Source organism: Calonectris borealis, chromosome 6, assembly GCF_964195595.1.
Source record: "Calonectris borealis chromosome 6, bCalBor7.hap1.2, whole genome shotgun sequence".
In the NCBI taxonomy this organism is placed as follows: Eukaryota; Metazoa; Chordata; class Aves; order Procellariiformes; family Procellariidae; genus Calonectris; species Calonectris borealis.
In genome coordinates this window covers 18837853-18854350 of record NC_134317.1, presented here as the reverse complement: position 1 = coordinate 18854350, position 16498 = coordinate 18837853, and the positions used below count along the sequence as shown (strand labels likewise).

At 45.5% G+C, this 16498-nt stretch overlaps 1 protein-coding gene across 1 annotated transcript in view; it reads right to left on the bottom strand.

Annotated features, from left to right (window-relative positions):
• The window catches only part of LOC142083536 (unconventional myosin-X-like), a 94156-nt gene that overhangs the window by 28896 nt on the left and 48762 nt on the right, over nt 1–16498 (bottom strand). The window contains exons 18-23 of the mRNA XM_075153069.1: nt 15256–15364; nt 14482–14562; nt 13354–13478; nt 12439–12553; nt 6424–6530; nt 1788–2093 (exon numbers count right to left, since the gene is read on the bottom strand). Coding sequence (XP_075009170.1) covers nt 1788–2093; nt 6424–6530; nt 12439–12553; nt 13354–13478; nt 14482–14562; nt 15256–15364 — 843 coding nt within the window. The remainder of the gene's footprint in view (nt 1–1787; nt 2094–6423; nt 6531–12438; nt 12554–13353; nt 13479–14481; nt 14563–15255; nt 15365–16498) is intronic.

Below are 16498 nucleotides of genomic sequence, written 5' to 3'. Positions count from 1 at the left end.
GAGCATTCTCTAACCTTTTATTTCCCTGCTAGGCTCGAATTCTTGCACATCTGTGCTAATTGTATTTAGTGTCCAACAGCTAAGCCTTTAAGCCTTTTGGGGAAGACAAATAAAAACAGCATCAAATACCTCAGCTTTCTCAACCTTATAATTTTTTTTCCTTTTGAACAGTAGACCAAATTGCTCCATGTCTCCCTTTTACTAACAGTGTATGCACAATAACTGCACCAACTTTTAGTTCCTTATAGCTCAGTTTGCATCTTGGTCCTAATTTTGTCTCTGCGTGTATGTTGGTTTTTTTGCTTGTTCTCAGTAGATTAGCCAATTTGCAATTTCTGTGGACTTCCCCTCATTTTTGAGGTCAAATGGAAGTTCAGGATTTAGCCAAGTTGGTCTGCCAGTACCTTTTTGTCTACTCACTCTGAATGAAGCCATTTGACATCAAGTAGAAAATGAAAGCAAAAGTTCACCTGATTCCTAGAAACACTGACGCTTCTTTACAATGATGCTGGGTTCAACACATCTTTCATGGGCTGGGAACTCGAGGGCAGGGGCAGAAACACACTGGAATGAGTAAGTTAAATAGCTCCTTTTATTTAAACCTAGGTAGGGACAAGCTTTACTTAGTACAATAAGGACTTTAGACCTGAGAGAGCATCTGTAGCATTTGATATCTGCAAACTAGTTACTGACATTCTGAACTTGCACAGCTTCATGTTGCTGATGAGGCTGTTGTTGAAAATTAACATGTTAATAAAACGGAGCCTTCAGTGTTGTTCAACAAGTTCCTTGACCAAACTGTTCATCATTGGTGTCACTCACGCCATGTCTTGTCCCAGCAGATACATCACCCTACTGTCTCCAGTGAAACCACAGGCAATATCTTTTTCTTGTGACATGCTTCTAACCTTAGAATTTTCTGATGCTTGTCACACATCTTAGTCTGCCAAGATCCAACTTCAGGACAAGTACGTAACAAAAGCCTATAAGAAATGTGACCAACTATTTATGAAAAACGTAAAATGTCACAGGATTATTTGTTCAAACTTACATAATAATCTTGTAGTTGAAGTTTTATGCTTCTTAAAACAAAAGATTATCAAGAGAGACACCCAGTTTGGATAGGATGTAGGTAGCCATGGAGTGAACATTAAATGATGCATGAGGTGCAGGATTCTCAACAGGTGCACTATCACTGCTCACAGATTGCCTCTTTTTGTCACATTAGCTTTTCCTTTCCCCCCCTGATCTCTCGACACATCCGTACCCCTGATGAGAGATACACAGCAGCAGGAACAGGGAGAGGACGTGTATTCTCACGAGTGTAAGAACTGCAGTAGCAGCACAGGTGCGCTGCCCATCTTGCTCTCTGATCCAGTTTACTGGACACACCAAGACTCAGAAACTCTGGTACCTTCTCACACTGCTAATCGCTCCAGATTTTGGAAGACGGAATAAAACTTCCTTTACCACTGCAAAGGCAATGAGAAAATTATGCATCTCTGCCCAATCAGTGAAACTGCCTCCTTTCATGTACAAAGCAGAAAAACACTAAACAGAGGTAAAAATGCACCAGAATTTGCTAAAGGAAGCAGGACTCTCCTTTTCCACTCTGCTTTTCTATTCTGAGCTGCCCACAGTCCACCCCAACTTCGCTCCTGGCACTGGGACACTGTCTCATGCAATTGCTCTTCCAGTGTTACCATCACACCAGTGCCCCAGACCCGCTTCTACACCTCAGCAGCTTTAGTGCTAGGGAACTATGAGTGCAAGATACCATCTTGTACCTTTCCTTCACCTCTTCCTCTTCCTGTTTCCTCCTACGCTCCTCCTCTTCTTGCCATTGTCTTTCCTCTTCCTCTCTTCTGATCTGTTCTTCCTCTTCTTGCCTCCTTCTCTCCTCCACTTCCTGCTTCCGCCTGAGTTCCTGCTGCAGCAGGTGCTGGTAGAGGCTGCGAGCCAGGCGGCCACGCCAGTGCTTCTGCAGGGTGACTGCAGAGGCCTTCAGTCGCAGCAGGCTCTTCTTCCAGAAGTATGCTCGGTAGTTCTTTTGGATTATAACAACACTGGCTAGCACCTTTTGATACTTCTTCCTAAAAACAGAACCAGACACTTAGTGCGCCATGAAGCAATACATGCTTTGCATTTCCCATGCCCTGGCATGTTGACCAATCTTACCACATCCACGGAAAAATGAATTTGGAAAAATATTGTTCAGAAATTACACAATTTCTGTTCCTCTACTGCCACTACCTGTAAATCATATTCTCCTCGCTGTTCTCACTCCTATATCTACCACTGGTTTGCTTCTGTGGGCACCTACTTTTGTGAAGACCCTCAGAGGATGAAGGACAGATATTTGGCACGCGGAAAGAGAAGGTCCACTGGCCCAGAGTCTCCTTGCATTGCACATCACACACATTCACTGTGCAATTAGCATAATCACTCAGTGTGGATTTATTATAATAAAAACATACAAATGGCCTTACTATATGAGAACAAAGTCCCATATTGCTCCATCTTTCAAGTGGCCAAAATCAAATTACTCCAGGAAAAGCAAAAATGGGGCAACAATAGATCTGGTCACATTAATCTCATATTATTTGGGGGAAAACACAGCGATACTACAATATTGATTGCTGAATGTAACATTGTAATGGGCTCCCATAAACATGTACTTATATTGCACAACATTTTGCTTAAACAATAGCGATACCAAAATCAACTTTGCTGTACTTTAAAACCAAAAAATGTGGTAGGGCCCCAAAAGAAAAGAATCATCATTCAGTATTTCTGTAGTCTAGTGAAGTTCTAGAAAAGTCAGTTCCTGCCTCTACATTACAGAATATTTTTATCAAGGACCTGAAAAAAAAGTCACTGGTAGAAGTTTGTACATGATACACAAACTGGGCAAATAACAAAAGGGTTACTATTACACAGTAATCTGGATCAATTTGTAAGCTAATTCAAGCAAACATTAAACAATTCAAAAGAGCCAAACATAAGGTCTTCTACTGAAGAACCAAAGGCAAAACACATCTGATGTGGGACTATGTTAGGAAGCAGCGAGTCAAAAAAGGATTTAGGGGCCACAGGGTTCATCAGGTGAAGGCAAACTCCCAACACAATGCTGTAGAAAAAATACTACTGGGATTCTTATACTTGCAAGCAGAAATATTGTGTAGAAGGGGACTGCACTGCTACTTTTATCCTGTGTTCAGTGTTAGCACCTCCATTTCAAGAACAACATTAGACCCTCAAGTGATTTCTGAGGAAGCAAGATTGGAACCAGAAATTCTGGCTTATAGAAAGAGAGCACTTGCTCCATGACTTTAAGAAAGAGAAGGCTAAGGAAAGGCTTGATCCCAATCAAAGTACCCACATTTTTGAGTGGCATTTCTATTTATCCAACAGGGGACATAACAAGATTTAATTGACCTGAAGCTGAAGTCTATTCAGGCTGGAAATAAGCGGACATTTTTTAAAGTAATTGAATATATTTAGACACCTTAATATCTTGCTGTAGGGAAATGATCATTGGTACTATTCAAACCAAAACCTTCTTTACTCCAAACCAGAATTGGCAGAGGGAAATTCTATGGGGCTGTTACACAGGATCTTGGGCTAGCAGGCTACAGTAATCCTGTGAGGTCTTACAGTCCTAGAAAGCATGCTGGAAATAGCACAGTATTCTCACATATCCTTCCCACAGACCTTCTGCAACACCCTGAGGAAAAGACACACCTCAAAGTCCCCCTTCCTGGCAATCAAACCCCCTTCAAGTGGCAACAGGGACCCATGCTGACAGCTTGCCACCTCCCTGCACACCAGATACGTCAGCCTAGTCAAGAAAATCAGGAGAGGGATGCTAATAGCAGTTGTGTGCAGAGGTCACGCTCTTTTCCATAAGTATTAAGTCAAAGGGAGGAAGCACAGAGAAAAGAAGAGGAAAGGGAAGAAGTGATAAGAAGTGGGAGGTTTTAGATGAATTGCTCCTGGGCTGCAGTCCCCTCACCCCTGCTCCCTCTGTCCTCCCTGTGCTCTGCACATGGGGTGTGAACAGCTGCACACGCACCCTCTGCCAAGGCAGATACAAGAGCATCAAAAAGGGCACTCTGACTTTTACAAAATGCATCTGCCAGAAACTCTCTCAAGTGCAACGTGCCAAACCCTGCCCAGCTACAGGCTGGCTCTGCCTGCTAATCTGCCAGGCTGAAGTGCCCCCTCATTCCTCATGACCGCAGCCAAGCTTGCAGATGCCCTTCAGCTGGAATTGCTGCACACAGGCCGTGAATTTCATTCCCCTTGTTCAGCCTTCCTCTCACCCTCTTGCACTGGCCAAAGAAATTCAACCTGCAGCCCATGCCAAGGAGCTGGGAGACATCCTGACTATGTATCACAAGAGAACATGGGGTGGCTGCAAGACTCCAATGCTGCATTTGGAATTTAGTTAATTATTCTGTTGATGAGCTGTAGTTAGCAGTCATGCCTCCAAGGACTAGAGAACACAGGGCTATGGAGTAATTTCCTACTGTCTTTTCCCCTGAGCAATAAGGTCCTGCAGAATCCAGGGACAGAGCCAAATTTGTACATGGATCTTGCAAGCCTGGGAACAGTTATGCGTATTTTAGCTGGTGAAGCTGTTACCTGCAGCTCAGAGTTCCACAAGTTAGCTACAAAAAATGGGGTCATTTGAATGGGCTTGATTTTCTTGTCTTACATTTTAGTGATTCGGTCAGAGATACTAGGCTGCAGGGAATGAGAGCAAAGAAAACGCTCTCACCCTTAGGACTGGTTCTCCAGGCTCACAGAACAAGTTCACAAAGTGGGAGAAGCCAGTAAAATCCTTCCTGTGGCATATGTACCTTCTTCGCCAACCTACTTTGCATGAGACCAAATGAATTTAAATACACTTGTCCTTGCAAAACTAACATAAATGGTATCAAGCTTAAGGCAGCGCATACTGGTACTCCTGACCTCTGCCCAACTCTGCACAGACCATTCACCACTTGCCCAGATGAACTCCCTCCTGCTGGACCCTCTCCAATACAGGTGCAGTGCAACTGGAAACTCTTCACAGGAAAGTTTTCCAGTCTCCCTCCCTAGCTCTTTCCTCACTCCCTCCCCTGCAAAGTCCAGTTACCTCCAGCTGCTTGTGAGGATTTCCACCCTGGCTGCAGCAGCACAGCTTGTTCTTAAAAATGAGACTCAGAAGAGCAACATGTGAGACGAGGAATTCAGATCTGTGGCGAACCACAAGATTTCTAGCCAAGAGGAACACTACTGCAACACTGTCTCCATCACAGCCCTGCAGGGCAGAAGCTACCTTCCCAGGAACTCAGAAAAGCAGTAATCCAGTTTGCCTGCAGTGATGTTTCCCAGAAAAAGAAATTTTCCTGTGCTAATCCCTACCCCTCTCCAAATGCTGGACACAGAGTAAAATAGAGCAGAGGCCCTGACACAAAGAATTTGCAATCTCATGTACAAACAATAGAGCTAGCTCATTTGTCTTCTTAAAGAGAAATAAATAAATGAATAAATGAATAAAAAACCCCAAGATCAAATGTGTATTTTGCTGATATTCCACATTGGCAAAGCAGGGTACAACCCTTGCACACATTTCCCAACGCAAAATGAGCTACCTGGTGCAACTGGAGCTCTAAGAAGAGTGCCTGCCGGAACAGCTCTGCTGGCCAGGGATTTCACCTCCTCACACCCCTGACTGACAGGTGTCTGGAGCAGAGACCAGCCAGGAAAGAGCATCTTACTGGGATTAAGCGTGCATGCCACAGCCATTAAGGAGTCAGCTGTTACACTGACTGCGAGGGGCAGAGGAGGGGTGGTTTGTCTGCAGTTGGTTCTCCCAACCCTCCCCTGGTCAGGTGCAAAAGGGAGCGGCAAGAGGAGATTACTGGTGCAAAGCTGGCCAAAAACCAATTCTGAAGAGTTAATTAAAAGGAGAGGGAGATCACGAGGCAAACAGGCAGGGCGAGGAAAGAGGGTGAGCAAAGGCAGAGCTGCAAGTGAGGGAGAAGCTCTTTGCAGGGGGAGCAGAAAACAGAGTTGACAGGCATAAAGAAAAGGAGGGGACCCAAAGCATAGGTGAGGCCCTGCCAGGAGAGCCCTGAAGGCAAGGAAAAGGTGTCATCGGAGGCAAGCAATGGGTACAGAGGTCCCTGCAGACGCCTGCTGAGCAGCGTTGAGGGAGGGTGCAAGCGTGCACAGAATTCAAGAAGAGGTGGCAAAGGAGCAGAAAGGTTTCAGCAGAACCGATGCCGGCAGGGAGGGCAGATACTACAGCTCTCCCTTAGAATACAGGAGGGGAAGAAGGGAGGGATGCGAGGGGACTAGAGAGCAAAGCAGGGGGTCGGGGCAACCCAGGCACGCAAGCACAGGGATGGTGGGGCAGCCCCCAGCACTGACCTTGCCATGTAGCCCAAGACGTGGGCCCGGATGACTATAGCTGCTTTCCTCAACTCCTCTTCCCGATCCTTCTCCAGCTTCTGCTCAAGAGCTTCCTTCAGGAAAACCTGACGCCACGGGGAGGAGTTTCAATAAACACAAAGAGAGGAAAGAAGTCAGTCGCCGGGAGAGCCGGGAGATTTCATCCCCGGGTGACCAGCACAGAGTGCGCTCTGTGTGCGGGCGCCCGCGGCCGCGGCTGCCGGCGCTCCAGCGCCAGCCTCGGCGCCTCGCCCCGGGTGCCCGTACTCAGAGCTCCAGGAAAAAGTTTCGCAGCGACATGAGCCAAACTCTGTGCCCAACCCCCGCCTCCCTCACTCTGTGGTCAAGACTTAAAAGAGAGAGAGGGAGGGAGCAGAGGAAGGAGGGAAAGAGGAGGGAGGAGGAGGAGAGCCTGTGCTTGCGCCTGTGATTAACTCTTTCCCAGCTGACAGCTTTCCCTGCACAATCCCTGCAGCAGGCACTGATACCTACTTGGGTGATTAAATATTTTGCAAAGAAACTCCTCCGCATTTCAGGGAAAGGGAGGAACATTTAGGTTTCTAGACTCCAGGAAGCAATCTTAACAGCAATCCTAATAATGGAAGACTAAAGCTAAAAGCCCTGTTGAGGTGCAAAGCTGAGCATACCCCAGTCCACCGGCTGTGGGTGGAAGGCTGAAGCCCTCCACCAACCTCCAGAAACTCTGAGGTGGAGATGCTTCCTTGCTGAAAAGGTTCAGCAGTGCAGCATGCATTAGGGGGAACTGAGCCCCGATGGAAGAGGTCTCCAAGTTTTACTGATTGCACTTTAGTGTCCAGTATTTTAGTTCTCAAGCCTTCCATCACCTGTATTTCAAACCTCTGCTCAGTGCTAAATGCTTGTGTGAGGGATGACGGTGCTATCTTAGAGCCAAAAGGACTGAGATACAAGTAAGATAAGGGCATGTTTACAGGAATTGCGATGACATATCTGAGCTACTTTAAATCAGCTGGCTTGCATTATGTTAGCACAGAGTTCAGCACAAATTGCTGAAATAAATGCTTTTCTTTTTGAGATGGACTGCAGCCTGCACGGAGCTCCACGGCACTGTGGGTATGCTGCTAGCAGTACCCAGCCTAGATTAAAGTTGGCTAAGGTATGTCCATACAAGCTGCAGTCACAGCAGCAACTGCCATATGGCCATGCTTGTGTGACCTGCTGCCTGACATGGGCTAAATCACTGCCAGAGCCAGCAGCAGAACGGACTACACTAGGAAAGTGCTGCCCCACTTGTTAAAGCACTGCCGTGAACACAGGCGGTGAGCTGACACTCGTCAATCTGCAGAACTACATTGATCAGTAAAAACTCCTTAAAAATTTATCGGATCCATGTGGCTGTGCTGAGAGGCCAGAGAGATGTTCGGAGGTTTGAACAGTCATTTAGTCCAGTGTTTTGCACAGACTCTCCCCCTCCCCACTCATCTCCCCTTATGTCTCTGTACACCTTCCCTTCCATCACTGCTTTTGGCCTCATCACTTATTTAGGCTCTTTTTTCCCTCTGCAATGACCACCATGTACTCTCCATTGCCAGTGGCTTCCCTGGACTCAAATTTATCCTGGGGAACCCTTTCCATTAAGATGGCCTTAAGAAATGAGCTGTTTTATAATGACTAAGTAACCATGGGCAGCCTTAAAAAAAGGTTCATTATCAAGGTACTGCCAACCATGAAGCTGGCATCCTTCCCTGCAAGTTGCACATCCACTCCCTCTGTCAACTCAACAATCTTTTAAAGCCTTCTCTGAGGCAGGGATTGCGCTTTCCATTACATTCCAGAACCAAGCAGCAGTCACCCATTTCAAGAATGCAACCAGCAAAACACTGTCTCAGTCCATTATCTTCATCAAATTGCAAAAATATTCAGTCCATCAATATTTCGCTAGCAAGCATAGACTTTGCTGTGCCAGTAAGGAGGGGGGAAAAACCTAACTTTGAGGCATGCAGAGTTCAACAAGACCCAACCCTACTCCCATAGGGTTTTCTGTATATGCTTGAGAATGAGGGGTTAATCTCAAATAACATAACAATATCTAGTTACAAGCTATTGGCATTTTGAGGGTTTTTTAGATTCCTGTAGATGACAAGGAAGAGTAAAATGTATTCAGATCCAGAAATATTTTTGATGCCTTGTGGAAATAATTTGGAAGGTGGCCATTTCTTTGTCATAATTCATAGTCACTTTCTGAAAACAGGAGAACACTTTCATCTGAGGAAGGAATGATTAAACAAAACATACAAGGTTACTTCTATCATATCTGCTCCTATTAGACACTTGCCAAGTTTTAAACCACAGTGCAGCACCACAGTGCTCCTCACACAACCTCAACGCCTGCATGCACCATCAGTGCAACAGTGAACACATTAAGGTTACGTGTAGATCAGCAGACACAAATGTAACTGCATGTGCACCCATGTGTACATAAGTGGGATCATATGATTCTTGGGGACAACACTGGGAAAGCAGGAAGTGGGTCACTGTGACCTGGATGCCAAATAGTCTACAGAAACCTCCTCCTTCAAACAGGCCCTGCAAAACAGCAGGTTGAAATGTGGAAATGAATGCTTTCAAACAGCAAGGATTACTGGAAATCCTTGGATTCCTTGGCTTTAGCAAATCTGTGTTGTGGGAATGGGCAAGTATGGCAGAAGGTCCAGGTGCGCTGAGGAAAGGGGCACAGAAGCTGCTGCTCCATCCCAGCACATCCCCAGTGAAGACAAGGGCACCTTAACACAAGCTCTTCCATCATCATACTGCTTGTCTGCATCCAAGACCTCATCTCTGCTATGCCACCAGATAAAACCTGCCTTATATATGTTAATACCTCTCATAAACATTAATTTGACAATTGCCAGCCCAGCAGCTGCTCTATTCTTAATGAAAAACACAAAGATCATCCTGCCCTTCCTCCCCCATTTCCTTTCCCAAGCTTCACAATCCCTTGTACTAATTCACAGAGTCTTTTCCTTCCTCCTCCAAACAATTGCTAGGGATATAATTATCCTTCCATTCATTTTGCAGGAAGTATTCCCCCTTCTATAAGCCTTGTTCTTCACCCACCCCTTATACTTCTTCCTAGGTTACATCCCCATTGGCCTGTCACACCTTTTTCAGTAGCTACTCCTGACTCCGTAAGCCAAGGTTAGTTCTGGGAATCGCTACCTGGGTACCCAGAGCTGCACCTGTAACAGCACAAGTGGCAGCAAGGGCACACAAGGGACTTCCTCTCCAGGACAATGACCTACACTCTTAGCTGGTAGCTTCACTTCACCCTTACCTGACAGCCTCTGGAAAAATCAGGGCTCTTGTCTTCCTTGACCCAAGTATTCCAGGCCTGTGTTACCTGGCACCAGCTAAAACATGAACGCAGACAAAGCACTTTGTAATCCAAAACCAAGACACAGCAGCTGGATACAGGCAGCAGGGAAGGGACTACCGGGAAGCACCACTGCTCTGCACGGCCTCACTCTGCCATGTGCTTTCCTAGGGGCAGGCTTGCTGGAGGCACTGTCACAAAGCAGAGTTGCAAGAGGGGTCTCTGAGGGGGCAATGAAATGGCTTTGCCACCACCTGGGCGTAGGAAAGTAAGTCGAGCAACTCATCTGAAGAATGAAATGGCAGGGCAATGGCTACAGCACCTTGGAGCAGCCAGGGGCTGGCCAGCCATGGCAGCAAGGGTGGAACAGGCCAGGACAGCCTTGGAGTGATATATTCTTTAGAATAAATAGAATTGCTCCCCTCTACCAGGACACACATCTCTAATCCAAACCATGCTGAATATAAAATAACTCCTGCAACCAAACAAGATGGCTCAACTGCTTCCCAAGTTCTTTCAATTTTCCTCTCTCGGTCATAAAGGAATAAAGAGATACAAAGACTGCCATTCTTAATCATTTCTTTCTTCCCACAATATTCAGCCCTGACAGCAACCAGTGCCCTAGCAGAGAGACTGCTGTTTACCAACATGCCGCATACAGCTCTTCAGCCAAGGTTTAGTTTATAGGACGGAATTTTTCAAAAAAATTACATTAGAGTACATCCAGTGTCTTGACAAAATACAAACACATTTTGTTTGCCAAAATTTGCCACCTATTTTGTTTTTCCAAAAGAATTGGTTTGTGCAGGTCAAGGAGTGAGTGAAAACAGACAGATGGACTCAGTCCTTCAGGATGCACAACGGGGACTGAAGAGAAAAGGGATCTTATTGCTGCCAGGGGCTCAAAGCAGCCTGGGTTTCCTGCTTGTCGTCAATCTGTTGTAGTCCCTGGACTCCAGCTATATAGCTTTTATACTCTAGAAGGTATGTCCATGTGAGTTTGGTCCTCACATGCATTTCCCTGCTGCCCTTCCTGTAGCCTAGCAATCTGCCATCTCTTGTCATGCTACGAAGAAAGTTCAAACTCAATGTTTACCAGCTCTAACCACCCCTTTCTAAAGCTTCCCAGGCACAAGCAGCTCTGCAACACACACACACTCCACACAGGCTTTAACACTAAAATGCTGTGAGACTGGCAGCCACCCAAGCAATGTGGGTTATCTAGGGACAAGAATGACTGAAATGGTTCCTGGTTTGCAGGGACCAGTGAGGAGACACCAGATTCCCAAATCAAAGATGGGGAACACTTTAACCATGGAGCAGAAATACAGCTAAGTGATAAAACCTTCTTTCTTGAACATCAGCAGAGGCACGTGAAGGAAGGCCTTAGAAACTTCAGGTTAACACATCTCCTTCCTACAGCAACGGCCAGTGGTTTCCTTGGTTGTCACACAGAGTTCATAGCCCAGACTACCAACTGGGCTACCACCACTCCTCTAAGAAGGGGAGAGAGATATCTCGCTCTCTAAGAAACATTACAGTCTATCCACTCATTAAGAAATGATTGCTCAAAGCAACAAATACCATTATCTGATCTCCTGGACAGATTAAATGTGAATATTCACTAGAATCACTTCCAGTTTCATTGTGACCCTGGAAATATTCTGAACTACTTTTTTGAAGGCTTAAGGGCAAAAAATGCAAGAAAAGTTGCTTTGATGGACCACCATCTGCTCTGGATATGGACTGCATACCCACTTCTTAGAAATGCTGTCGCACTGGACACCATCCATCTTGGTATATTCTTTGAAGAATTTACTGGAGTATGTGGAAAGTTGTGATAGAGACAGTTTCCCACTCCCAGATTTCTATAGCAATGTACCTCACAACGCTTACATCTATTTCTGTGTGAAGCTGTCTCAAAGCTTGGAAAAAACTCAGCTCCCTCCCCATTAAATGAAAGATAATGGTACATTTCCAGCTGAATGTGTCTGGAGAAAAAGAACAAAACAAAACAAAAACAACCCCCAAAAATCCAGACAATACCAGCCAAGACAGAAGCGTTAAACATTCACCAAAACAGAAGCAAAATTTGAATTATACAAGTGGGGAGAAGCATTTGGATACCTTTTCCCAGAAAATGTATGCTATCATCTGGGCTAACTGCATAAACCGTCAGCTGAGCTTCCACAGCAGAAGGCTGTCACACATCTGGTGATATAGCTACCTATTCACAGTTTTGCTATATACCAAGCAGCAGCTCACTGCCTCCTGCAAGAATTTCGGTTAGCCAAGCAGAGCAAAATATCTGGCACAAGAGGCAAGAGTTAATGGCACACATTGCAATTGCATACAATGACACCCATGCTTGTTCTGCTTGGATCCTTAAATTGCATCAGGCACAAAAAGATCAATCTGGCTTGGTCAATGAGAAGGAGTTTAGACAAAATCAAAGCGCCTTCTACATCTCTAGGTACCTAATATGGGAAATATTTGAGATGCTACAGGTCAGTGGCATAGTCCGATATATTTAAAGGGTCATCACTGCTTTGCCCTTTCTACTGGCTTCAATCTCACCAGCTGCAATCACATCCCCTTGCAGCTGGAACAAAACCATACCCTGCCCCACACTGATCAAGTACCTTGGTTTTACCCAACTGCCATTCTTTCTTGCTGCTGTCATAGGTCTGAAGAAAGCCTGCACATACAGCTTTGCTGTTCTCAGAGAAACTTGGCCCCTTCACAAGCATCTTGTACCTAAGAACCAAACAAAATCTCATGAAATTATGTATGACAATAACCTGCCCTCCTTCCCCCCGCCCCAATCTTTTAACTCTAATTATCCTCCTCCCATTAGTTGTTCTTCCTCTGGGACCTTCCTTCTTCGTGTTTGCCTTCCAATTTGGAAATTTCCATCCCCCAACCTTTATCTGTTCCTACCACACTGGCAATTATTGTTCAATCCCAGTAATAAAAATACAAACTCAACAGCATTTTTCAGTAAAGAACAACTGTCTTTCTGAAACATGTGCTTTCATCAGACACAAGTTATTTTGTTCAGTAGAGGGGTAGCATTTAATGCTCCAAGAGACAAAGGAAGCAATGTTCAATGGTCCCTTCTAGCCTGAAACTTCAAGAAATCCTTTTGATGCAGCTAATTAAAAGAAATAATCACTCTTTCCAATATTAATCATCAACTATACTGTCCATTAAAATTTGCTTCAGCCTGCCAGATTAAAGGTTTTAAGTATGGTATTTTCTTTTTACATATTATGACTAGCTGGGTTTCACAGCATCACACAAGCAAATCTGTGGCAAAGCTACAAAAAAAAATTTTAAAAATGAACCGTCTGGCTATTTTTCCATTCTGACTTTTACCGTAAAGGCAAGTCTCCAAAAGGACTTTCAAATCAGTCTATGATATGGGCAATAAGGTCATGGTTAGAAAAACATCCCACAAATGATCCATATCAGTAACAGCAGTTATAGAGGGAACAAACTTATAGAATCATATACCTCGGGGCTGTTACAGCATGTGGTACAATGATAGCAATTACCTGCTGAGAAAGTCCTGGAAAAGGCGCCGTATAGGGAAACCTGCTCTCCGAACTTTCACCGTCTCCAGCATCCCTGAGTACCGGAGCTGATTTAGCACCACGTCTGGATTGAAGAGGTTCGGTGCCTATGTGATGATCCAGATTCAAAAACAAATAAGAAGAGAGACAGAATAAGTGTTGATCTTGGTATTACTTCTTTGCTGGCAGTGACTGTTTCTCTGAGCGCAGACAGTCACAGGCTGTGTATCTGTTTCTCTGTAGAAAGTCAACCCTGTGTATTTGGGCATGCCAGGTGAAAAGGGGGAAGTTTGGGTCAAGGGGAAAGCAATCTCACAACACTGCATGGTGCAGAAAAAGGGACAAAAGGGAGCTGGGCAGATCCTGGAAAAAAACAGTCTGCAGGCTGCTGTCTTAGTTGGATCATGGCAGTAAAGTAATGATATAATGCATTAACATATAAAATGCAGAACTGACTCAGTTCTCTTTGCAATCTCTCTCCAGTCAAACTGGAGACAAACTGCAGAATTCTTTTCTGGCATAAACCCCCCATCAGGCTTTCCTCTACTATATCATACACAGTTTCAAAACACACAAAGAAAATGATCAGTTCAGAGCTCCCCACCCAATCTAGTCAGCAGCATATCCTCCCGCCACAGTTCACAACACAAGCGAGAGCCAGCCTGTCTCTAAGCTCTGTGACTTGCTCATGAAGCGTCCACCTCCTCTGCATCAGAGCCAGGGATTTGCAGGAGACATTTCCTACCACACAAACCCTGCATTCCAGAACAAATTGTCTACAGGCACCACAAACTGGAGCGATTGCTTCTTCTACCAGAGCTCCAGGCTCTGCACAAGTCTGGCTCATCTTCCAGGCTTCATAAGCACAGAAAGAGGTGGGAATGGCTACATCATATCATACTCAGCATGCAGTCTTTTCATCTGATTACCAGCAGGAGGGTGTATTTTTCCTCAACTATAAAACAACTAGAAGGAAAAAGGGAAGGTGAGGGGGAACTGCTCTTATCCTCAGTTTGGACCCTGACAGAGGCACCTGTCAGGCGTTTGTGCAAGTGAGTGCTCATGAAGGCCTGTGTTGCATGCATGCATTTTGCTGGAAGACAGACTTGCCTTTTCTGTATTTGGTTTGATGCAGCGGATGAAGAATGGGTTGGAAGTACTAAGCGTGGCCATCAGAGAATGGAGAGAATCCTAAAAAGCAGCAAGACAAAACCCAAAGGATCAGTCACTACAGGAGGGGCAGGGGCTACGTTTGTTGCAATAGGGTCTTCATGCAGCCCTCCCACTCCCAATGTCCTTTGACTCTGCCTACCAAAACTTCAATAACCCAGGAGATCCCTTCCTGTCCAAAACAGTTAGTTTACTCCAACACTGTTTACACGGCCATCCTTGTTCTCAGAGCTGCATAGCTGATGTGAGTTATTTTCACAAGTCTCTCAAACTTTAAATTTAGGAAACTAAAACTGTGAAACTAACAGAAGGTTTGCAGACAATGTAGGGGGGTGAGATTCATACCTGCAAGGTCCCCCCAGTAAGATTTTATTGGAATTGCCACTATACCTGTAAAAGATGTGGCCTAAAAGGACAAACACACTTAGCTGAAACACCAAACCAACATGAAAGATCAAAGAACCTCAAGAACTTCATATACTTAGTAAAAGTATTCTTTTCCTCTGCCACCCTGCTCAGTCTTAGCATCTCACATTTTACACCAGACAGAAATCCTTGGGACAGTGGCACTGTCTTTTTTTAGCACTACAACATTCCTGCACATCTTCAGTGCTGGACACAAAACAAGGATGAATGACTCCTCTTGGCTGCAGGCCTTGCTTTACCCATCTGCTCCTCCCCAGAAGCCTGCCGCTCTCTTGGAAAACATCCTACCCTGAACTGGGAACTGACAGTCGGTCTGCGCCTCTGGGTGCCCATCTTCAGTGTCTCTTCACTGCAACGACTGCAGACTCTTTCAAAAAGATCATAGATGAAATCCAGCCTAAGGGAGAAGAAGAGAATTAAAGAAGATGCAAGACACCCACAGCCTGTGAGAAGATGGCTCTCATTCTCAGCTACTGTCCTGTCCCAATGTGAAACACCTCATTTTTATTCCTGCTGTGCCACAGAGTGGCTGCAGGAGGCAGTTCAGCTGGGCACTTCAGTGAGGAAATTAATACTTTCCATGTGGATGCCCAGACCCCATGGGCTGCCCTGTATGCCACACTTGGCTGCAAAGCCAGAAATCCCATCTCCCACTGTCAAGCAGGATATTACACAAAGGAAGATCTCCATTCTGCACTGGCTAGGACACCTCCCTTGAGCTATATATGCCCCCAGGCGAAACTACGTTGAAGGTACTGCAGCTAGATTGTGTGCTGTCACACCCCTCCTGACCTAGCTTTCCTGGCTAGCACCCATGACATGCTCATGCAATTGCAACCACAGCCCTTCTGTGGCCAGAGGACTTCTAGAGCTACCCTCAGTGTAAGTCAGCTCTGGGGAATCTTCCACCGTTTTGCCACTCCTTAGACAGTGGTGCTCGTTCTTACGAAGTTGCACAAAGTTCTCCAGCACTGCTTGTGCCAGTTTATTGTTATGACTGCTTCTAGCAGAATTTCCCTTTCTGGCTTGTTGAAAAACCCTAAGTCCTTCTATTATGCTGGACAATGACAACCACAATTCTGGCCTCAAGCCCTGTGTAAAATGTTCCCCAGATGCCACTGTCCAAGTAAGGCAGCTACGAGCAGCTCATACTCTCAGCTCCCTCAGGTTGTTTCAAGGCTGCTCACAGTGCAAACTCTGCAGAAGGCTTGAGAGAAGATGAAATTCTAAAACAGTCTCATCAGGCTGGAGCCCAAAGGCAATACATGGACTGTGGTAAGAGACGTGGTAGAGTTGCTACTCAAAACCTTCTAGGGTCCACCATGTTATTAAATGCCTCTCTCCTTCTACTAGGCCCCACCTCTGTCTTCCAGACCTTGCTCAAGGTCCAAGTCACCTCATTTCTCTAGGGTCATGTTGCAGCACTGGCATATAATATTAGAGGCCATGCCCAGTCCCACAGCAAGGGCTCAGTCTGGCTCAGGAAAAGGACAGCAGCTCTCCACCAACAAGCAGGCTGGAAAACAAGCAG